The following is a 24075-nucleotide window of genomic DNA, read 5'->3' as shown; positions in this document are numbered from 1 at the left end:
TTGAGAGTCCGCCTGCCGATGCAGGAGACACAGGTTCGTGCCCCGGTCCGGGAAGATCCCACATGCCGTGGAGCAGCTGGGCCCGTGAGCCATGGCCGCTGAGCCTGCGCGTCCGGAGCCTGTGCTCCACAACGGGAGAGGCCACAACAGTGAAAAAGATAGGTAGTGGGAAGCAGCCGCATAGCACAGGGAGACCAGCTCAGTGCTTTGTGACCACCTAGAGGGATGGGATAGGGAGGGTGGGAGGGAGGGAGATGCAAGAGGGAAGAGATACGGGGACATATGTATATGTATAACTGATTCACTTTGTTATACAGCAGAAACTAACACACCATTGTAAAGCAATTATACTCCAATAAAGATGTTAAAAATTTTTAAAAATTAAAAAAAAATAGTAATACTACCTAGACACATATTAATATTAGTTGTAGCAGTAACAGTAAAAATTCAGGCCATTATTGTTATTTCAGAGGATGTTTATTTAATATTGTTTTTTTTGTTGTTGTTTGGTTTTGGTTTTTCAGTTTTAAGTTAGAAAGCCACAGTTTGCTAATTGTTACGTTTTTGACCTTAATAGGTTTAGATGACTTAAATGGTAACACTGAAAGTAATTTTTTTACCGTCAGGAGAATATCACAGTGATGAAATAGAAAACTAAATTTCATGTTTCAGGTAAAAAAGTAAAAGAAATGTAAAAAACATAGGAAATTGATATTATGTGGATAAAGATGTGCAAGCACTGCAGAAGTCACAAGAGATATACACTTTATAGTTACACACTGTATCTCAGAATGACGCATAACACAATGTGAAAGCTATACAGAGCAGAGAATTTCAAAAAAACTGCCAGCTGCACACCACCGAAACTAGAGCAACTGAAGGGTAGTGAGCATGCAAACTTTCTTTCAAGGTCTGTAGTTCTTATTCAACATTTATTATTAAAATGAAGCTATTTCAACTATTTCAGTGCCATTAATGTGTGCTAATTTTGGAACTTAAAAAAAGTTAAAATCATTAGAAAGTTATTTAAAAACTAAATTGCCCTGGGCAGACTTGATATTTAAAATTCAAATTATCAGAATAGTCATGTCTATTTGATGGAAATTAAATTAGCATATTTTATTGTGAGGAGAAAGAGAAAAACTAGATCTTAAAACTGTACTGGTGCTTGCTTCGGCAGCACATATACTAAAATTGGAACCATACAGAGAAGATTAGCATGGCCCCTGTGCAAGGATGATATGCAAATTCGTGAAGCATTCCATATTTTTTTGTTATAAAGCAGAAACTAACACACCATTGTAAAGCAATTATACTCCAATAAAGATGTTAAAAAAAAAAAAAAACTGTACTGGTAAGATTACTACCGATAGTTTGCTAGTGGGACTCATAATAACTCCACAATTTTGTCCAACGCCATGTTATCTGTGCAATTTATTTATATCAGGTTTGTCAGGGTTATAGCATCCATACCTAAAAAACAAATAATCTTAAATATCAAAATTAATTTTTTTGCCTATATTCTTAATTTTGTCTGGGATGAAACTCACTTTCTTTCTGCAAACCTGCTCCTTCATTTATTTTCCTTTCTCACGTAAAGGTTTTATCATTCACACTTTGCTCCTTTACCCTGTCCTTTAATGTCATATTCAGTTATCCAGAGTATTTTATTGTCTTCTCCAGAATGTCTTTCAAACTGTCTCTGCTTGCATTGCTGCCGCCTTCAGCTCAGGTTTTCATCATCTTGACTAGACAGTTCCTATTCCACTGACAGAAAGCGATCTTCCCTAAATAGATCGAATTCTGTCTGCCCCTGCTTAAAATCCTTCAGTGGCTTCCTGTTGCCAGTAGGAATAGGATGCCATAGATGGCTCTCTTTCCTCTCTTCCTCCATCTTCGTTTCACCTCCTTCCATCCTCTGCACTCCGCAGTATAGCATCCCAATTCCATTTTACTAGCAATGTCATGCTTCTTTATACCTCTGATGTTTCTCTGTCACCTCGGATGACTTTCCTTTTTCCCTTTTTTTGCCTTGCTAGGGTTAGCATCATCCAACTCAGATGTCACACTCCCTATAAATTCTCCTCAGCAGAGCTGCTCACTACCCTTTCTGTGTGTCTAACACTCTGTACTCTCTGTGTCCTTCCTACGATTCTGTGTCATGATTATTTGTTTATATAAACTCCCACTTTCCTCACTTCTTTTTAAACTTAGCACCTGGCAGGGTATCTGGCACATAAGGCACAAGTTCAATAAATGCTTTTTATTACTCAGCCATAAAAAGAAACGAAATTGAGTTATTTGTAGTGAGGTGGATGGACCTGGAGTCTGTCATACAGCGTGAAGTTAAGTCAGAAGGAGAAAAACAAATACCGTATGCTAACACATATATATGGAATCAAAGAAAAAAAAAATGTCATGAAGAGCCTAGGGGTAGGACGGGAATAAGGGAATAAAGACACAGACCTACTAGAGCATGGACTTGAGGATATGGGGAGGGGGAAGGGTAAGCTGTGACGAAGTGCGAGAGTGGCATGGATATATATACACTACCAAACATAGGGTGGATAGCTAGTGGGAAGCAGCCGCGTAGCACAGGGAGATCAGCTCAGTGCTTTGTGACCACCTAGAGGGGTGGGATAGGGAGGGTGGGAGGGAGGGAGACGCAAGAGGGAAGAGATATGGGAACATATGTATATGTATAACTGATTCACTTTGTTATAAAGCAGAAACTAACACACCATTGTAAAGCAATTATACTCCAATAAAGATGTTAAAAAATAAATAAGTAAAAATAAATGCTTTTTGAATGAATTGCACTCTTGTTCTTAAAAAAATACTCTTATTTTTCCTTAAAATCTTTTTTCTTCATCAACTTATATTTATTTGTATAAATATATATCAACTATATATTTCCTCAGTTAGTGATGGTTATTAATTCATTTAATTAAAGTTTATTGAGAATATACTCAGCGCTGCCCTAGTCATAGATGCGTATGCTCTCCTCTTTTGGAAGAGGGCCCTTGCTGAAAGAAAACTTGATGTTCCTTAGAAGATGCATCCCACCTGTAAGCATGATTCCTCGCTTGTAACCGTAACGCTTCATACGCTTCACCTCCCACCATAAGGGGCATCCTGCTAGAGATGGAATTTTTCTACACTATTTTTAAGTCTTAATTTGGTCTTCCAATTCTACAGATGCATGAAGTCAGACCCACACATTGAATCAAATGTTTCTGATGGCTGTGTATTAAAACAGCATCACAATGCCTTTCAGTATTTCTTTTATTAAAGAAAGATAGTTTTATCCCAAAGGTCAGACTTTTAACTTAACGTCCATTTTACAATTTAGTGGGATTTGGTGAGGTTTTGTTGTTGTTGTTGGTTGTTTTATTGGCAAAGGATTGTAGTTCTGAAAGTAGAAACTGACTTTTTACCCCTAGTAAGTGTAAACCCCAAAAAACTGCCAGTGATTTATTTGGATGGCAGTTGACTCATCTGTACCCAGTATGTGTTTGCTGCCTGCATCTGGACCACCTCAAATTTGTCTACCTAATTCAACTTCTCATATACTTGTATCTTGGTCAGTCAGACAACGTTGAACAACGTTTCAGTGTAGTTCACACTATATTCAAAAGCTTGTACTAGACAGTTTCCTCACCACTGGAGCACCTCCTATATATTCAAGCTTCTTTCTCTCACATGTTGACTATCTACACTCCATGGGTTCACTTTATACTGGTAAGGTAGTATGGTCCACAGTATTGGACTAGTATTTCTAGTCAGAATATTTATTCTGGTGAATATATATTTGCCGGTGAATGTGTTCTGTTAATTGGCCAACACTTCTAACTAGATTTTTGCTGGAGGGGCACATTTGTATAGCTTCCATAGGGGATACTTCTTAATTGACAAGGTAAGAAAAGTCATCATGGTATAGGGATGCCATAACTGATCCTAGTGTCATTTCTCCCATTGTATAACTTACTCTATATTCTTCCTCTTAACTTTCAAAAACATGTGTAATTTTCTTTCTTTCCATCTTTATCTATCTTTGAATTTTACTGTAGCACTCCAGTCCCACTTTCACACACCCCCTATATTCTAGTCAGCCAGTCGCCCAAGCTACAAAGGTCTTTTCAGGGTTTTTTCGTCCCCTGCTCCCTCTGTACTTTCTGCTTAAGCTTTTGGTCCCCGTGTCTGACCAACATATGCTACCTTCTCCAAGAAAACTGTCAAAATCACCCAAGTTGGAATTAACCATTATGACCTTTCTCATCATCACATGTTGCCATCCTGTTAGTGTCAGATTATTTAAGTAGTGCTGCAGCAAACACGAAATGGCCTTTCAAGTTAAATGACTTGAATTCAGGTCCCAGTTCCACCACTTACTGTATGAAACATCTTGGGCTAGTCACTGAATCCCTTCATTTTTTAATCTCTCACATGAGGCGATAATAACTAGTTCAAAGAGTTGTTAAGAGAATCCAATGAGACAGCATATATAAGTGATTTGTAAATGATAAAGCTCTATGTAGGTCTTCCCTGGTGGCACAGTGGTTAAGAATCTGCCTGCCAGCGCAGGGGATACAGGTCCGAGCCCTGGTCCGGGAAGATCCCACGTGCCGCAGAGCAACAAAGCCCGTGTGCCACAACTACTGAGCCTGCACTCTAGAGCCCATGAGCCACAACTACCGAGCCCCCATGCCACAACTACTGAAGCCCACGAGCCGCAACTACTAAAGCCCACGTGCCTAGAGCCCGCGCTCCGCAACAAGAGAAGCCACCGCAATGAGAAGCCTGCGCACTGCAATGAAGAGCAGCCCCTGCTCACCGCAACTAGAGAAAGCCTGTGCGCAGCAACGAAGACCCAGCGCAGCCAAAGCTCTATGTAAATATTAGATAATCTTAGATTGGAATTAAAAGATGGAGCCCTGGGCTTCCCTGGTGGCGCAGTGCTTGGGAGTCCGCCTGCCGATGCAGGAGACGCGGGTTCGTGCCCTGTTTCGGGAAGATCCCACATGCCGCGGAGCGGCTGGGCCCGTGAGCCATGGCCGCTGAGCCTGCGCGTCCGGAGCCTGTGCTCCGCAAATGGGAGAGGCCACGGCAGTGAGAGGCCCGCATAACGCAAGGAAAAAAAAAAAAAGATGGAGCCCTTGGGAAGGTGTAGGTAGTGTCTTATTAATCTCCTGAGTGCTAACACTATCCTTTACTCATATGAGGAGATATCAAATGAGTTGGTTTGATTATGAATTTCTTGCCAGATGCAAAAAGGAAAAAAACTCAACCGTTTGAGACATACAATTTTAAATATTTGCCTTGTGCATATATAGCCTGAGTATAGCATCGCTAGATAAATTTGGCTTTCTTGAGCTTATGGTTAAATTTATACCAAACCACGTTTATTACTTGCACCTTAAATTTTCAAATATAGGTGCTTTTTTATTTAGAGAATGTGCAAGGATAGTGTCATCAGACAATGCTTGTATTTTCAATAGCTCTATTAAATGTCTCAGTATCTCTAGATATCTTCAGTATCTCATATCTCTAATAAAAAATCTATTTGTTTTAGTAATACTTTTGTTAACACTTAGAAATAGTGTCAACCAAAATGATTATATAATTTTTGAAGGGTGATAAGTCTTCCAAAATTGCCTCTGCTTGTGTTCTCATTGTCAAATTTAGGTTTTGCTTTTTTGTTTTGTTTCGTATTGTTATTTTGAGTAGGATCCATTATCATTCTGTTCATTCTAATTACATCACATTAGTAAAGGTGCAAGGGTCTATTGAGTTGAAATCACAATGGCCTTTTTCAAAGTACCTAGAGTGCTGTTTGCAAACTGCAGTTTTGCTATCCTATGATTTCGTTCTCATTTCCTTTGAACAAAGCATTGATGGAGCATTTGTTTATGTTTTTCTTATGATGGAATGATAGTATGTGTTTAGAAGAAGCATGAATATTCTTGTTACACAGCAGTTTTTTAGAAGTTCATTTAAAATTAGTCTGTGAGAAATGAATATAATTGCATGTTTTTCCTAATTTGTACAAGTTATGTATTTCAAAACTCTAGTACACAGAATATGTGGTGAAAAATTCTTTATATAATCATTCATCATATAGCCTTGTAGTCTAATCATTCTTTATACAGCCTGACAGTCTAAAATCTAAATTGATATGGAGTACAGATTTTATTTATGATCCTTTTGCTATACATAGTCCTTTGGCCTTTTATTTAGTTTTTCTTTGTCAGAATTTCAAGTGGTTGAGTAGCCAACAGGTGATAAATGTCCCTTTAATCTTTCTGACTCTCTAGCTCCTGAGCATGAGAATTGCTGATCACTTGCAACAATTGTCTCTTAAATGAGCTTTTCACATCTGCCTCTTATTTCATTAGTTAACTGTCTGCCCAAAGATCTGATAAAATGGAATCCTGGTGCCTTTTTACAACTTGTTCTGTAGGTCTGTACTTTAAGGATAGAGTTGTTAGCAGAATGGGCACAAAAGGGTATTTATCCACTACCTACAATAAATATACATGCTAGTGTCTGGAAGACATTTGAGACTATTGAATTCACCTTAAGAAGAAAAAAATAACTGGTTTCGCTTTAGTTTACCATTTAGCAACAACTAATGTAAGATCATGGCATTTCTTACTATACAGTGCTTTTACTGATTATATTTGTCTTCATATAAAAAGAAAAACAATTAGTCTATTAATTTAATTTAAAAAACAGTTAGGGCTTCCCTGGTGGCGCAGTGGTCGAGAGTCCGCCTGCCGATGCAGAGGACACGGGTTCGTGCCCCGGTCCGGGAAGATCCCACGTGCCGCGGAGCGGCTGGGCCCAGGAGCCATGGCCGCTGCACCTGCGCGTCCAGAGCCTGTGCTCCGCAACGGGAGAGGCCACAACAGTGAGAGGCCCGCGTACCGCAAAAAAAAAAAAACCAAACAAAAAAACAGTTAAAAACTTTAAAAAATATATTTTAAATTAGCAGACATCATGATGAATATACTCTCCTCTCACCAGAGATTGTTATTAATCCTTGGTTACATCTTTCTTTATATGTTGGCACTTTAAAAATACTAACAATCATGATCTGCCTTCTTATTATGTTATACAGCAGTCATCTTTTTAATTGAAAAAAGTCTTGATGAATAATCAACATTTAAACCGTTTTTAAGAAGAATATTTTCTTACCTGTAGAAATGTAATAATAATAGTACGTCACAGAATATAAATGAGAATTAAATGAGTTCTTGTACATTAACACAATACCCAGCACATAATAAGTGATCAATGAGTAGTAGCCATTATTACATATGTATTAATACATTTAGTTCTTTTTTCTTCTGATGTCTATTCAGAGACTTTGGAAGCAGAACAATGGAATATGTTACAAGTATTGCATAATATGTTAATTGTATGTGAAATTCATTTTTCAATATTTCAAAATTCATTTAACAATCGACAAGCTGTGGGTAATTACCTGTTTGTAAATTATTTTAATTTTGTTTTTTGGAAGAAAATTTAGGCAGGTCTTCAATGATTACTGTTCTGTGTTCCAGGAGACAATCACATAGCAAATGTCATTGGAATAAAAAGAGTTCTAACTAGCTTATCAGTTTTGATAGCTACCCCACCTTGTTTAAATATAAGAAATGCCTTGACCAAATAAATAACCCAAGCCTGAGGTCAATTTCTTTAGTATTTTTCACATCTTCTTGAATATCTGAATATTTTGAAATTAATGCTATAAAAATATGTTAATGAATGTTTCCATTAATTTCATTTTAGGAATTTTATTTTAAAGAAAGGTTTTATAAGTTAAACCTATATAATGAATTAACTTAGAATGATGATTTCTACCATTGTAATTTCATTTTGTTTTAACCTTTCTTTCTTGTAGGCCTTGTTTGTATGAAGTCCAGCACATCTGTGGTTGAGCTTGTTATGCTGCTTTGTTCTCAGGTACGAAATCTCAATCACTTGATTACATTAAACTACATGAAGATTGTTTTATGTCACTAACAAAAGAATGTATGTGAATATATATGTATATGTTTATATATTTTTAAAATTTCTATTATTTCATAGATGAAGGAAATAAATTACATAGAGATGTATATTTATGTAGATGATCTTACCATGCAAATATTGATTTAGTCTCCCTTTCCCTTCCCTTCCTTTAGCTGTCTTATTATTTCCCACCTACCTAGCCTTCTGTTGTTCCCTATTTTTTAATCTTTGCAAATATGTGTATATATAATTGGTTATAGATTTTTTGATATCCATCTTTACACCCCATCCTTTAAAAATAATACAGTATTATTTATAATTTTGATGTTCATTCTTAATTACATGGTTTCTTTTTCACTATTATAGATAATGAAAACTAGAGTTTTTTTGGTTGCAGTAGCCAAAGTATAAAATATAGCTTATTAGTGAGGGGTTTTTGATACGATACCTTGCTGCTTTCCCTTTTTTAATGTAATTTGTATATTTAAATGTAAATTCTAAAAATCTACTTATACTATTTATCTTTAATAATCAGAATTAAAAATAGAATTTTAATTGTTGGGTGTTGTTTTTTTAAGCAATTATGAGAAAATTATATGTAACATTTTTCTGATAACTAAAATAGGGACCTAATGGTCTTTCTTCTTGCCAGCTCTCCCAAGTCTCCTAGTGATCCCGATTTTCACATAAGTATTAAATATTTTGTAATATGAGAATAAAAAGACCTTATGTGTGTTTGTAATAAGTAGTTATTACATTATCTCTAATTTCCTCAGTAGCAAGGAAAATACATCTATACTGTTTCTAGTTACTGACCTGAGGTCTGGCTAAAACCACAACTAACTTCCAAATAAACAACAATATGGCTTCAATTGATCCTTTAAAGCATCAGCAGAAACAAAAGAACCAAAAACTTACCTAGTAATTTTCGGTCTCCAGGTTTACTTTCTTCAAGAATATATTCATAGGGACATCATTAGGTCCATTTTCCCCTTTTCATCCAGAAAGAATATTAATAAGGAAGAAGTTAAAGAAAACAACATCCCTGGCAAGAGTTCATCTGCAGGGCATTTGAAAATTGTTACCTAATGCCAGAGTCCTGAGTTCGAGAGACATTCTGTGAGATCTGTCTGGACCTTGTAGGTTCTTGACAATGCACATTTAAAAAAACATGGTTTTATGGGGAAAATATAGTGTAAAATTTCTTCTTCCTTAGCTCTTGGTTTCACTGCAGTTCAGAGAAATAAAGAAGAATGTAGCATTAGGGTCTAGTGTCTTTGATGGCCTCATCATCTAATCATAGGTTTAACATTACTCATTTGCTGGCTCCAGGAATTCCTGCCATTAAGGGCCCTAGAGATGAAACTTTGCCTCAGATATTGATTGAAAGGAAGAGTGAGAAATTTAAGCCCTCTATGCAGTGCACTTTCAGTGTTTCAGCAAAGCAATATTATAAACATGTCTCTCAATTTGATCTTTACGTTGAATGTTTAAAATAATTCAGTGTGCTTTAAATATTTAAGTGGTTAATTGATTAAATATACCTCATTTAAGTGACTTAAAAATGTATTTGTTTACTGAAAAAAGCTCCAGTTGTTTTATTTTCTATTAAACTGAAACTTTGCTTTCCACCAAAATGTTTTTAAAAAAATAAAGAAACAAATGAGTAATCTTCCTTCGATGCGATTCAGGTGGGAGAAGTTTACTATTCTAGTTTACAATTAGCTTATAAAAGCATCTTTTGAAGATCATTCATTGTTCAACAGATGTATAAAACCTTGGTTTTTGAGGACACACACAAAAGGACATGTTGTCAAAGTTTCTTAAAATAGTCTGCTGTTTTCTCTACTACTCAACTTCATGATGATTTATACTGTAACCCATTAGCCAGGCCACACAGCAGCAGCAGGCTTCTGACAAAGAGTAATAATACAGTTGCTGATGCTGCGGAGGTTGCTTGGTGCAGCAGCACTGCCAGTGCCGGAGTTCTCTTCTACAGACCTAACACATCCTTTTGACAGTGGAGCTGGATCCCTGTAGAATGAGCATAGTTCTGTAAGCTATCTTTGCGCCAAGGCACAGGCAATCCTGAGGAATCTTTAAAGCTGCAGAGTTTTGAGTTTTCTTCTGTTTTACAGTGAGCCCTTTGCAGGTATTGAGAGCTCAATGTTCTTATGATGAGCAGTTACTAGGACTCATAAAAGAGCTGAAAATCTGAATGAGTTATGATCTTGATGAACTGCACGTATATGTTTTTCCCACAGTGGGAAATACAGCTAAGATATTATCCACACTGTGATTTAATTATTGGTTAAAATAAGTTTTCAATGCAAATGAAATTTTCTGGTTTATTTATTTGCTTAGAATATGCTTTTTTCCCCCTAAATTTGGATAGAACATGAAAGGATAACATTTTATTTGGATAAAACAGGTAGCTAAGGGCTGAAAATGGAAAGGAAAATGCAACATTTCTCACAGCATCAGTTTTTCTTTCATTAGATGCTTTTATTTTTATGCTTTTGATTTCGGAAATTTCATGTTAACTACTACATATTATTAAGGATATCAGATTCTCTTTCCTTTTTATCTGAGCTCCTGAATAAACTTACTATTGCCAGTGGCTTGTGTGTAAAATATGGTCTAAATTTACATGAGATCATATTACAAGTGTCTGAAGGTACTTGTCAAGGATAATTCAGTTCATATGGACAGTCTTTTAAACTCTAAGGGACATGCCATCCAGTCTACCCCCCAGTGGAATTTTAGGTCTCTGTGGAAAACACATTTTAAGTTTTAAGATGCTATTAGCATTATCATTATATTGCATTAATTGTTCCACAGATACCCAAAACATTTTTTACCATATATGGATATTTTTCTTTTTCCTGTAGATCTTATGACATAAAGAATTAACTATTCTTCTTTCCTTTCAATTTGTATTTAAAGTGCACTTAGTAGTATCTTTTAAAAAAAAATTGGGAGTAAAATGAACTGGAGTAAAATAGTTAATATGTAGTGCTTTGAAAAATCAGTGCTTCATCAGTGAATAGTTTTCTCTGGAGTTCTTCAGTATCTCACCGTCTGCTATTGTCCTCTATCAACTTTTTTTTTTTTTTTAAGTTTTACAATCAGATGTGGTTGAGGTGCTTTTCATTAGTCTATATGTGCACCTAATTTTTCCATTACATTATTCTGAGTGTATTGTGTTCTTTGATGAAGAGCAGATTTAGTTTTCAAGTAAACTTTTTAAGGTACTATAATAGTTTCTAATTATTTCCAGATTTTTTTTTAGGAAGTCTCCATCAGAGGTACTCCAGGAAAAATTGAGTGATGTTATCCCGTAGGATTTCTTTACGTTTTCATAAGTAAAGCTTAGCAGATGTCACTTGCATTTTTCTGTGCCTTATCTGTCAATAAAAAATGTTTTATAAATTGAGAAACTTTTATGTAAAAAAAATAATGTCTCTCAGTATTTAAGTACTTTCTGACTTGAAGCACTGATTAAGCAAATGTATGCTTAATGTATCATTTTTATTCCCAATAAAAACCCAAAAATGTATAAGTAACATGAAGTAGAAGTCAGCCTTGCAAGTCTCTTCAGGATCTGTGTATGAAGTTACTAGCATGAATTATTTTGTGGTTTGTTTGCCTTTATTCTTTTTTAAATACTTCATATACTTAAATAAAAAGGGTTCTAGTGACTTCATTGATGTGATCAAGGCCATATAACCCAGGACCTCTAAACACAGCACTTACAAAAGTACCACAACTGAAGAACAGTCTTCCTTTTGTAAAATGATTTAGCCTTTGAACTTCTAAATTTTTCATTTTTTCTCCAATTTGATACAGTTTAGTCAGATGTTGCAAAGATAAAGACATAATTTTCTTTTAATTATATTAAACCTAAGATTGAGGTACAAAGACATAGATAAGATGAATATAGAGGCCTACTAAAGAATATTTATTCATAAGTACTCAATATTTAAAGAATTTTTGGTGCTTAAAATAGGAAGATTATAAATTTAAGAAAACTACAGATGAACTACATTTTTCAAGCATCTTTGGAAATATGAAATCCTAATTATCATGGTGAAATTATGTCACATTCAATTATTTAGTGACTACCTTTTTATTTTAGCATTGCAGTCTTTACTAAAAATTTATTGATACATTCTTCTATTTCTTAGAGTCTAGTGTTATCCATGAAACTTTCCTGTTTATGTAGCTGAATTTGAAATCAAGGAAGAATAAAAAGTTGTGGCATGATACTTTAAATTGAATATAATCAAGTGCTAACTATATGTGGTTCAGAAAATGGATCCTGTGAACTAAAAATAAGATTTTCATGAAAGGCTTTAATAAGTTGGACTAAAGATGGACCCCTTGAAGTTAATAGACCTTCTACACGGCCTAAGCAGAGAAGGAGATTCAGTCTAAGCAAAGATCTGGCGAGAAATGAACCTGTTATGTGCTCAGACCAGTGACCAGCCTCATTTGGAGTGCATCAGAAATTAAGTAGCTAGACAGTATATGTATCTGGGTTTATTTGTGATATAGGGAATTACCCATTTCCAGGCCGTATACCTCGAGAGTATTTTCTCATATAAAATATTACAGTATGTTGATAGTCTAGAATTGAGATGAATAAGAAATTTCTAACTTGCAAATAGTGTTCAGTAGTTCATGATACCCATACAAGATACTACACTTTCATCCTTGTATAATGATTAGTTCATATCCAACCTGAATTATAAACAGAGAAGGAAAATGATGGATGGACAAAAGTTCTGAGTTCATCTGTGTGAAAATAGTAAAATATAAGAGAAACGGCAGTCCTTTTCTCATGTTTGAATTCTCATAATTCTACCAAAATTGGGACAAAAAGAAATTGGTAAGATAATTACCAATTTCTGCAGGATAATCTTTAAGAATGTTATAGTTTCTGTGGCACAGGAGAAGGAATGTAGTATATTCTGAGGTAAACAGATTTCCCTGAATACTGACAGACCACCTCCCTAGACTAAAGCCCCTTTCCACATTTGGCTGCAATGTCCAGCCCTTTCCTGTCTTCCCAGTTATTTTGATTGTTTGTTTTCCCCCTATTTTTATTTTTCTATATTCACATTATATAAATTCTTCAGGCACATTACAACAACTTTGAAAAATAGTGAAAACAACGGTATATATTTCATTGTCCTACCACTTGTATATTCCCTCGCTTTCTGGTGGATTTTTTCTCTTTAATCCTACATATTTCAACATACTTTATTTTATAGTAAGTTATATATAATATCTTATAATAGGTAATTTTCTTTGTCCTCTTTTTCTTCCCTTGCACATTTCCTCATGATCATTTTTTTCTGTGGTTTTGTTGTTGTTGTTTAAATAATTATAGACTCACAGAAAGTTGCAGAAATAGTACACAGAGTCCCATGTACCCTTTCCCCAGCCTTCTCCAATAGCACCATCTTATATAAATGTAATACAGTATCAAGACTAAGAAATTGATATTGGCACAATACTTTTAACTAGAGTACAGACATTATTCAGCTTTCCCTATTCTTTGTGTGCATTCATTTGTGTGTATATAGATCAATGTTATTTCAATCCTTATATTGATGTAACCACTACCACTATCAAAATACAAAATACAGAATTATTACTGTTACTTCATATCTTCCCAATTATTTCAAACTCTTTTCTTTCATGAAGCTTTTCTGGTTTATTATTATATGATTTTAATCACTCCATCCTTCCCTTCAGCATTTGAAGTGCATATATCTAGATAGTAAATATAGGTACCTGTTTACATGTTTTAATTGGATGCTCTCATAGGTGATAAAGTATGATTTTCTTTATCCATTACATTGGAGTTTCTTTCAGAGTAAGCATCATGCCAAGTATTTCCTCCTTATCTGAAGCATTTCATTCAACCAGTGGAGAAAATAAGTATTGTATAGTCTCATCAGTATATTTATTTAACATTAATTGAGATATTTTTGAATTGTAGAATTTTTTAAAACTATCCAAAAAGAAAGGCTACTTAAGGATGACAAAGCTTTAGAGTCATTCAGGGTCACATTATGAATGTTGTTCATTTCAATGATGCTACAGATTTACACCATAACAAAATTCATTTTATGTTTCTGTTGCCAGTGAAGTCTTCCATTTTGCTCCTCACTGTGTCCTCCACATCTTGCAGTGTCCAGCACTTAGTATAGATATTTATTAATTACTTACTGAGTTAATTCATGAGTAAAAGAAGAACACAGTCCCCAAGATGATTTGATTTATTTATTTTTGTTGTGGCAAACCATATATAACATAAAATGTGCCGTTTTAGCCACTTTTAAGTGTACAATTCAGTGGCATTAATTATACTCACAATGTTGTATAACCATCATCATTATTTATTTCCCAGAATTTTCAACATTCCAAACCAAAACTCTGCACCCCCTAGGCAGTAATTCTCCCGATCTCCATTCCCAGACTCTGGTACCTCTAATCCACTTTTTCGTCTCTGTGTTTTGCCTATTCTCTACATAGCATATAAAGGGAGTCAAACAATATTTGTCCTTTTGTCCGGTTTGTTTTACTTAACATAATGTTTTCAAGGCTCTTCCATGTTGTAACATGTATCGGAACTGAATTCTTTTTTATGGTTCACCAGTATTTCATTTTATGTACAGTAGCACATTTGGTTTATTCATTAATCTTTTGATGGAGAGTGGGTTGTTTCCACCTTCTGAATATTGCGAATAATGCTGCTATTAACATTGGACAACAAGTGTCTATTTGAGTCTCTATTTTCAATTCTTTTAGGCTTATACAATCAGGTATAATGTATATATAATTGAGTAGAATTGCTGAGTCATTTGGTAATTCTGTGTTTAATTTTTTGAGGAACTTCCAGTTTTCCATAATGTCTGTATCATTTTACATTTCTATGAGGAATGAACAAGGGTTCCAATTTCTCCATATCCTTTCCAACATTTGTTATTTTCTCTCTCCCTCTATTTTTCTTTATTTGTTGGTTTTAAAATTATAGCCATTCCTAGTGAGCATGCATTGTGGTTTTGATTTGCATTTTCTTAATGACTAATGACGTTGAGCATCTTTTCATATACCTATTCAAGTCCTTTCTCATTTTTAATTGTTGTTTTGTTGTGCTTGAGTTGAAGGTGTTTTCTATTTATTCTGGATATTAAACCCTTATCAAAAATATGATTTGCAAAGGTTTTCTTTGATTCTGTGGGTTATTTTCATTTGTTGATCGTGTCTTTTGATGCACAAAAGTTTTTAATTTTAACAATGTCCAGTTTATCTATTTTTGTTATTGTTACCTATGCTTTTGGTATCATGTCTTCGAACCCGTGGCCAAATCCACGCTCATGGAGATTTCCCCTATGTTTTCTTCTAATAGTTTTATGATTTTAGGCCCTAAATTTAGGCCTTTGATCCATTTTGAGTTAATTTTTATGTATGGTATGAGATAGGGATCCGACTTCAACCTTTTACAAATGGTTATCCGGTTTTCCCAGCACCATTGGTTGAAGAGACTATTCTTTTCCCATCAAATCGTCTTGGCACTCTTGTTGAAAATCCGTTGAGCATAGATGCCTACAGTGATTTTTAATGTAAAAGTAGTCCCCGCAAATTAAAAGAAAAGCAATTTTAGAATAAGTATTACAAGTTTAAATAAAATTTCCTGTTACCTCATAATTTCACTACCCAGGAGTAATAACAATTAGTCATTTAATGTGTATCCTTTCGAATTATATTTCTACACGTAAGTGCAAAATTATTTTTCTTGTTATTAGTATAAGCAAAAATTGCTGTTATAACAGCAATAGTTTACAAATTATGTTTTCCAGTTGATAGTGTAGAGCAGTGCTGTCCAATCAAAATATAATGTGAGCCACATACAACCTTAAATTTTCTAATAACCACATTTAAAAAGGTAAAAAAGAAATAGGTAAGATTAATCTTAATAATGTCTTTTATTTAACTTAAATATAATTTCAACATGTATGTAATCAATATAAAAATATTTAATGGAATATTTTACATTCCTTTTTTGGTTCTAAGCCTTTCAAATCAGGCATATATTTTGTACTTAGAACACATATCAGGTCACACTAGCCACATTTCTAGTGCTTGTAATAGCTGCACATGACTAGTAGATGCTGTACTGGTCAGCACAGCTCTTTCTTCCATGTATGAACATCTGTGCTTTTATTTTTTTAATGTTACTATGGTCTAAAAGTAGAACAGGGTATTCCAGAAGCCCTGAATATTGTAGGTCTTCAAGCAAAGATCAGCTAATCGTGTGTCAAAGATTCTTGCACTGGGTTAAAAAGAACAATTCCTAAGTTTCTCTACAACACTAAAATTCTCATGCTGGCTTATATGCCTATAGCTGCATGATTATTCATGAATAAATGTAAAGTATTTTAATATAACTGCACATAGCTCTGCTTCATGATAATGTTGCACACAGGGTCTTAACATTCAAGAGTTAAACTGCAAGTTCCTGCTGTTCTTAAATGGTAGCATAGATAAGTGGCATAGAGTAATTTATTATTTTGCCAAGGCGTGAATTGAGATCATGTGTGCTACGAGTTTGGCATATGAGAGCGTATAAGCCAAGCAGACAACAAAGCATCAACAGCTCAATGCAACATGGTTGCTCCCTATTTATTCTTGAAAATAAGGCAGTTTTCATAATGATTTCTTGCTTCTGTGTAAGCATGGGTGGTAGCCACAAAATGTTGGTACTTAATAGGTCTCACAAAATACATCTTGAGAAATATTAAATGTCTATTTTATCTTTAGATTATCTACAAACGTTTTTTTTTTCTTGCGTTATGCGGGCCTCTCACTGTCGTGGCCTCTCCCATTTGCGGAGCACAGGCTCCGGACGCGCAGGCTCAGCGGCCATGGCTCACGGGCCCAGCCGCTCCGCGGCACGTGGGATCTTCCCGAAACGGGGCACGAACCCGCGTCTCCTGCATCGGCAGGCGGACTCTCAAGCACTGCGCCACCAGGGAAGCCCATACCCAGCACTTTTATGATAGTTGTATACAGTTTAGAGCTCTCGATGCTAATGGTATAATTTCCCTTATATTCATATTTTACTGTATCTTATTCTTATGTTATAAAGTTTTGAGGATCACTCTCTGATACACCTATTCTTAGCTCTAGAAAAATGACATTCAAAGACCATCATCACGAGTGATACCAACAGTACTATAAACTAAAGATAAAATAGTTGTACATCAGTCAAGACTCAAAGACATAGTAAGCTCTTAAGAAATGTATTCTGTTATATAAATGTAAATTATATTTTTCATGATAAATCATATAAACTAGAGAAAGACAGCCATTGTTATTTCATTGATTATAGACAAGTACAGGATTTTGTTTTATTGGTTTTATTTTTGTTGTTGTTGTTTTGTTTTTTCTGGCTGCACTGTAAGGCTTGTGGGACCTTAGTTCCCCAACCAGGGATTGATCCCGGGCCCCGGAAGTGAAAGCGCAGAGTCCTAACCACTGGACTGCCTGGGAATTCCCAGTTTTAAGTTTTAAAAGTTCTTTTTCTTCAAAACTACATTCTAAAATCCCTATTTTAGATTTTACTGTTTTCCTACCTATGTAGATCTTAAAATATGAAACATTTCCTCTATTTTCTTATTTAATAAAGTTACCATTTCCTTGATTTCTTCTGATCATTTCTAGTAGCAGGTAATAAAGAACAAGAATCCTCTAGAACTCAATATAAGTGCGTTTGTATGTCGTATATATTCATAGTTATAGAAAATGCTCTGTTTAAAAAATATATTGTAAAACAATCTAAATTATTTTTAATCATAAGTACAAACATAAATATATGTGTATGTGTATATATGTTCATAAGAATATTTGTAATAAAAAGTTGTGTTAAATTTATTTATACAATTTAGCCACATACTGAGATTCTGGGAAACCTCATTGTATTTATCTTTATATGATACACCAACTCTTCTTTTAGTAATCAACTTGGTATATTTTCATGTTGTGTAATGATTTTCCTATGGCTGACCTTCATATTGATAATCTCTTTGTACTGATCATTGATTATCCATTTCTTACATTCAGTTTCTCCTACAATGCTTTTAGTAAGATGTTCATAAAAATAAGCAATGGAAATGAAAAAAATCATACTTTGAATACTTGCATAGTTTTTTCATTAGTTTTATTTTTTGCATACATTGAAAACACTCATCTCTGTTTTTCTCTCTGCATAGTATTTTTTACTTCAGTCCTTGTACTTATTAATTTCTCTAACATTGCACAGAATTTATAAGCATACCAGTTATAATGAGCATTTGTTATAAAATTTTTGAGGAATATACCTACTTCTTTTAGTGGCAATTAATGATAAGTAGACATGAAGGATATAGAAAATAAAAAATAATTCTGGAGTTCCAGAAGACTTAATATCTCAATTTAACCTCCCATTTTTACCTTGAAACATTTTCCATATTTTCAAAGAATCTGAGATGGATTAAGTCTCTAAGGACATTAAGTTGGTTTACTTAATTATACACAAAACAAAAGGGAATGAGAAGTGTGCACTGAACTGACAGAGAGGAGGAAAAACCAGTGGGGGAAAAATTATGTGCTGGGTCTGATATTTCTACTGGGTTATCTAACTGCCATAAAGTGATTGTGAAGAGAACATAGGGATTTCATTGTCATCCTTCTGGAACCTATTTGTCTTCAAAGTGTTTAGTTTCAAAGGATCCTTAACTTGATATCCAATTCTTTGAAAAAGTCCTTCATCTTGAGGCAATGTTATACATCCATGTAGAAGAGTTAAAAAATTGTGACAAAACTGTCTAAAGACTTGGCAGCTGTCTGCAGGCATTCAAACCCAGTTTAGTATGTTTCCCCATGAAGATAACAATTTGATGCCCACATTTAATTTACACCTTTTCTTATGGCTGTTCATTTTCTTCAGTAGCGGAGCCAGGGAGTGTGTGTGTGTGTGTGTGTGTGTGTGCGTGTGTGCACGCGCGTGTGCGTGTGTCTGTGTCTGTGTGTGTCTGTGTGTCTGTGTCTGTGTGTTTTCTCAAATGGCAGAAGACTTTGGAATGATTTGTAGATAAGATTTTTAAAGATACTTTTTTTCCTGTCATTGCCAAGAAATAGACTTTGTTGAAATGACGATAAGTTATTATTATTATCCTTTTGTATACATTCTCATGTATCCATTTGCCTTGTTTTAAGTAATTTCTCTAATTCTACATGTCAGAATTGTTAGAGAGCTAGGACAGTGATTAAAGTTTCCTTTCCCTGTCCATCTATATCCCATTTCTTAACTCTCAATGTAGTTTATGCCTCAGCAACTACAGCAGACACTCAGTTCCTCCTGTGTGCTGTGTACTTTTCTTGTCACAAAGCTTTGCGTATCTCCCCTTTCAATATTATACCTAATTATTCTTTTGAAACTTCTAGAATCAGTTACATAGTAATATGCATTTAAGAAATACTTTTTGAAACGTGCATCAGTGTAAAGGAATATAATAACTGCATAACCTAATTCATTGCTCATATTTTTTACATGTTCATTATAAGGTAACACTTTCAGTCTTACAAAACTAGCATTTATGGTTATAAAATACCATGTCAGAGCTGGAAAGGACTATAGTAATGGCCTTAGTTTAGAGATGTAGACACTTCAATAATTATGATGTAATTATGATGTAATTATGATGCAATAGTATACTATTTTACAAATGAGTAGAAGGAATTTAAATAATTGAACAATTTGAAGGGAAAAGTACACATCACTTCATAATAACTAAATTGCTCCATGCTGGCAAGTTAGGCACGTTGAGGTTTGTGTGTGTGTGCAGTCTTGTTGAGAGGGAGAAATGACCAGTCAGTGGTTCTCAGCACTGACTTCACATCACAGTCACTTGGGAAGCTTTATAATAATACTGATGCCTGGGCCCTACCTATCCTTAGAGACTACTCCGATATGACTGGTGCTTTCTAACAACATTCCTGTTGATTTTTTTGTTCAGTCAGAATTGAGAACTCACAGATTTAAGTGATACCATAGATTCTGGAGAAATAAATTCAATTCAACAACAAAGATACATTGAGTATGTACAGTATGCCAGACACTTGCTACTTACTAGATGTGCATAGTTAGATAAAACAAGATCCTTTCTTTTATTAACAAGTTTATGATCCAGTGGGGAGAAATCACTACAAGTTATAAATAATTATATTTCAGAGGGAATGTTCCATAAGTAATAAAAGTTACATTAAGTGCTGAGAAAATAATGATGTAGGCTTGATCCCATTTTCCATTTCCAAAGTTTTAAAATTATTTTCTCTTTACACACTTTAAGATTTATTGCTTTGCCAGCATAAATTCTTGTTATAATATTGCCCGTTTTCGTAGGAGTAAGATCTAAAAGTTCATCTACAGAATAGCATACCCAAAGGAGAATATGCCGCTTGTTATACTTTGGTTACTTTTTCCTTCACATTTCATTTTTCTCTTTACACTTATGCATTCTTGTTTACTACCCAATACTGTATGCCATATTTTGCCAAGAATGTAGAGATTAGACTTTTCGACTAAAGATGCCCTCAAAATTGATTATTTGTACTACTTGTACAACTGTCATTCAGAAATCATTAAACACGCTTTAAAACCCTCATTCAATCGTAAGATTTTCTGAGAGGGAAAATATACTTTATCTTGTGAGGAACGTTTTCTTGCTTTCCCTTTTCTCTTTCTCATTTAGCATTTTTTAAAGTAGCTGAAAGAAATACACTGTGTTTTCCTCATTGCATTATGAGATATATTTAAAATTCACCATAACAATGAGAGATTAAAATAAATAAGTCTCATGCAAAATTCCAGAAAACAGCTGATGAAAATGTGTGTTTAAAATTTCTAGCTTTACTGCTACTTTTATGTCTTAAGTCATTCCTTCTCTAACTCTTCTATTGGAGCAGCCCCCTGGGATGCAGTGGATGAAAGGGTGATACAGGCTGTAACCCATGCAATCCACCATAACAGGAACATTCTATGCTCTTATGTTTTAAAATTTGTATTTTACTATATTATTCTTATATTACTTATAATTTTAAATTAAATTACATGGCTTTTTTTTTTTTTTTCCTCCCAGACTCCAGGGAGATGAATATGTATGTCCTGGGACTTAGTATGTCTCCTGCCTGGGACTTTGATCTCATACCACAGTTTGAAAAATAAAAATTTTAAACTCGCTTTCTTAAAGAAAGACAACCGGTAACATTTTTTCGACCTTACAAATTGTTAGTATTAGTTAATGTAGTTAACAGAAATTGACTTGATAAATTGAAATTGTCCAAATTGATTATTGTAGTTGATGAAGAATTTTGAAAATCTTCAAAAACTGAATTATACTCTTTTACCATTAGGTGAAACATTAGGTGAAATCTTTTAACATTAGGTGAAATTAACATTAGGTGAAATCTACTTAGGTGAAGAATTTTGAAAATCTTCAAAAACTGAATTATACTCTTTTAACATTAGATGAAATCTACTTGGTCCTTACTTAGGTCAAGGCCTGGAAAATTACGCTTGTACTCCCAGCCATATCATCTTAAAACATAACCAGTAGACTTCTGTGGTAGAGAGGAAAATATTCATGTTTGGCAAGCAAATAACTAGTAGAACCTAGAAAAAAGATACCAGGAAATATAATACTTTATACACATAATAATATAAATTTTATACATAAGGATTTTTTCTGTGTTTTCCATCTAATGTCGCTAAACTTCTAGAATTGAGCTCTTTTTTGCCTTAATGCTGTAGTATAGTCACTGTGCAATTTACATCATCTATTTCTTCTGGTTCTGTGGTTACCACAGACAAATAAAATATGGCTCTTCCTTAAAAGATACAATATCTAAAATCTAATCATATAATGTGCATATAAAACATAAAAAAGTGAAGTTGCAGAGACATGGAAAATACTATTAAGTTAACAGGTTTTAAACTCTTATATTAGAAAGTTGGCATTTCAGCTTTTGTTGTCTTAAAATCCTGTATCACATAAGTGTCTGATATCTACTTATGTCTGAGGAAATAACAGGACGGTTAGAGGTGACAGAAGAGCAAGATAGACAGAGTCTGTAAAATTTTTTGCTTGGGCTCAGAGGAGGACAGAAAATATCTTCCCTCCCAATGGATGGAGGATGGAAAAAGAGAGAGAGAGATCCTTTCTTCTTTTTGTAATTAATAATGCTCTTTCATGTCTCCACAGAAAAAGAGCCCAGTTAGATTATGCTTCCGTGGGAGTAGAGAAACACTTATGTTCAATTAGTTATGAGCATTCTTAACAGGAACATTTTAAGAGGTTTTATTACCTGTCATATGGCCTCACATTTCTGATAATACCAAGAGGTGAACTGCACGTGAATCGCAGCTTACACCAATAATAGTATTTATTGAGTATTACTTATGTGTCATGCTGTAGCTGGTGCTAAAAATTAAATATTAAGATTTAAAACCACATTTCATTTCACAAGACCAAGGCAAATAAGACCAGGGAATTTACAGTCTTCTGGAAAAGAATTACATTACAGTTTACAATTGTGTTACTTAAGTCAGGGTCCCTTCCTGAATACCGTGGACTATTTTATATGTGAACAAGAAAAGAAAAACTTCTTTTACCCCTAGTTTTACTCTTTTTCTGAAGAAAGAAGTATCCTTATTCCTTTCCAGGAAAGGAAAGAACCCCATTCTTTAATGCCTTCTTCAAGATTTCCCTGTCACCATTTCTCTCTTGTAATCAGTGTTTCTCTGACTTTTTCATTCTCTATGGTCTACAACTGTATTTAAGTCCCTTCGCCCTAAAAACTATGAACCGATTTTTCTCTCAGCCTCCTATCCTATTTTTTCTTAGCTTGCACCACAGAATTCTTTGAAAGCATATACTCCAGTTACCACCTTCTCTTCCTCAATTCCCTTTCATTCATCAGCCCAGCGCAATGGGCTGCATTCTAATCGCCAGATCCAGGGAACTGTCTTGTGTGTTCGTCATACCTGACTTTTCTGACATGTGGCGACATTGACAATGTAATAGTATACAAATGGTGTGATAGGTTTCTAATGCTTAAATTAAAAAAAGAAAAATCTGAAAAACTTGGGAGAATAAAGTGAGAAAGTCTCACCATCACAAAAAGTTTCAAGAAAATTTCTCTTGGATGAGACTCCAGTCCTCCTCCCCAATGTGAGCTCTTCTTTGGTAAGAAACTTTGAGAAAGAGCAATTCTGTAACTTGAGGAAAGAGTTGAACTCAAATACAAAGCCTTTCGATTGCATTATATTGTCATTAAAGAAATTTAGGAATTATATTGCCTGCTTCTTCACAAAAACAATTCTGGAAGAAAAAATATATACATTGCAATGCTAAATTTTCATTCAAAATATGTCTTCCTTGTTCAAAACCTCTATAATCTGATGAAATTAATTATTTCCTTCTTGACAGTCTGTTAGTCTGCATACAAATCTCTGCTGATTCTTCACAGAAACTGTGTTAGCTTTACAATAGTTCTGTAAACTGTTTCTTAGATCTGTATCCACCTTTTATCTGATTTCTTCCCTTAGAGTCATGTTTTGGGTTGTTCACGTTTGGTTCTTTCCCGCATTTTGAGCACTTGGTGGGTTTGCACTCCTTTGCTCCATTGAGCTGAAGCTTGGTCGTGTGACTTTGACCAGAAATGTGAGAAGGAGTGACATGTGTTACTTCTGGGCAGAAACTATAAGAGCCAGTGATACTTAAACTTCTTTTCTTTTCCCTCCACCTTGGTTGCCTATAGTGTTCCAGACAATGGTTACATTGTCAGTCTAGCTCCCAAAGTGAGGGTGGTGATGAAGCAGAGCAGAACACAGGCAGTGGACTTGGAAATTGAACAAGAAATAAACCTTTGTTTTTTAAGCCCCTGAGATTTTGGGGCTGTCACAACATTATCTTTTTTTTTTTTTTTTTTTTTTGCGATACGCGG

At 34.6% G+C, this 24075-nt stretch overlaps 1 protein-coding gene across 1 annotated transcript in view; it reads left to right on the top strand.

The window, feature by feature from the left end:
• The window catches only part of NBEA (neurobeachin), a 640668-nt gene that overhangs the window by 291385 nt on the left and 325208 nt on the right, over nt 1-24075 (top strand). Inside the window, 1 exon segment of the mRNA XM_007464249.1 lies at nt 7907-7968. Coding sequence (XP_007464311.1) covers nt 7907-7968 — 62 coding nt within the window.

Source organism: Lipotes vexillifer, unplaced genomic scaffold, assembly GCF_000442215.2.
Source record: "Lipotes vexillifer unplaced genomic scaffold, Lipotes_vexillifer_v1.1 scaffold120, whole genome shotgun sequence".
NCBI lineage: Eukaryota > Metazoa > Chordata > Mammalia > Artiodactyla > Lipotidae > Lipotes > Lipotes vexillifer.
The sequence above is the reverse complement of the archived record's forward strand: the minus strand, read 5'-3'. Positions and strand labels throughout refer to the sequence as shown.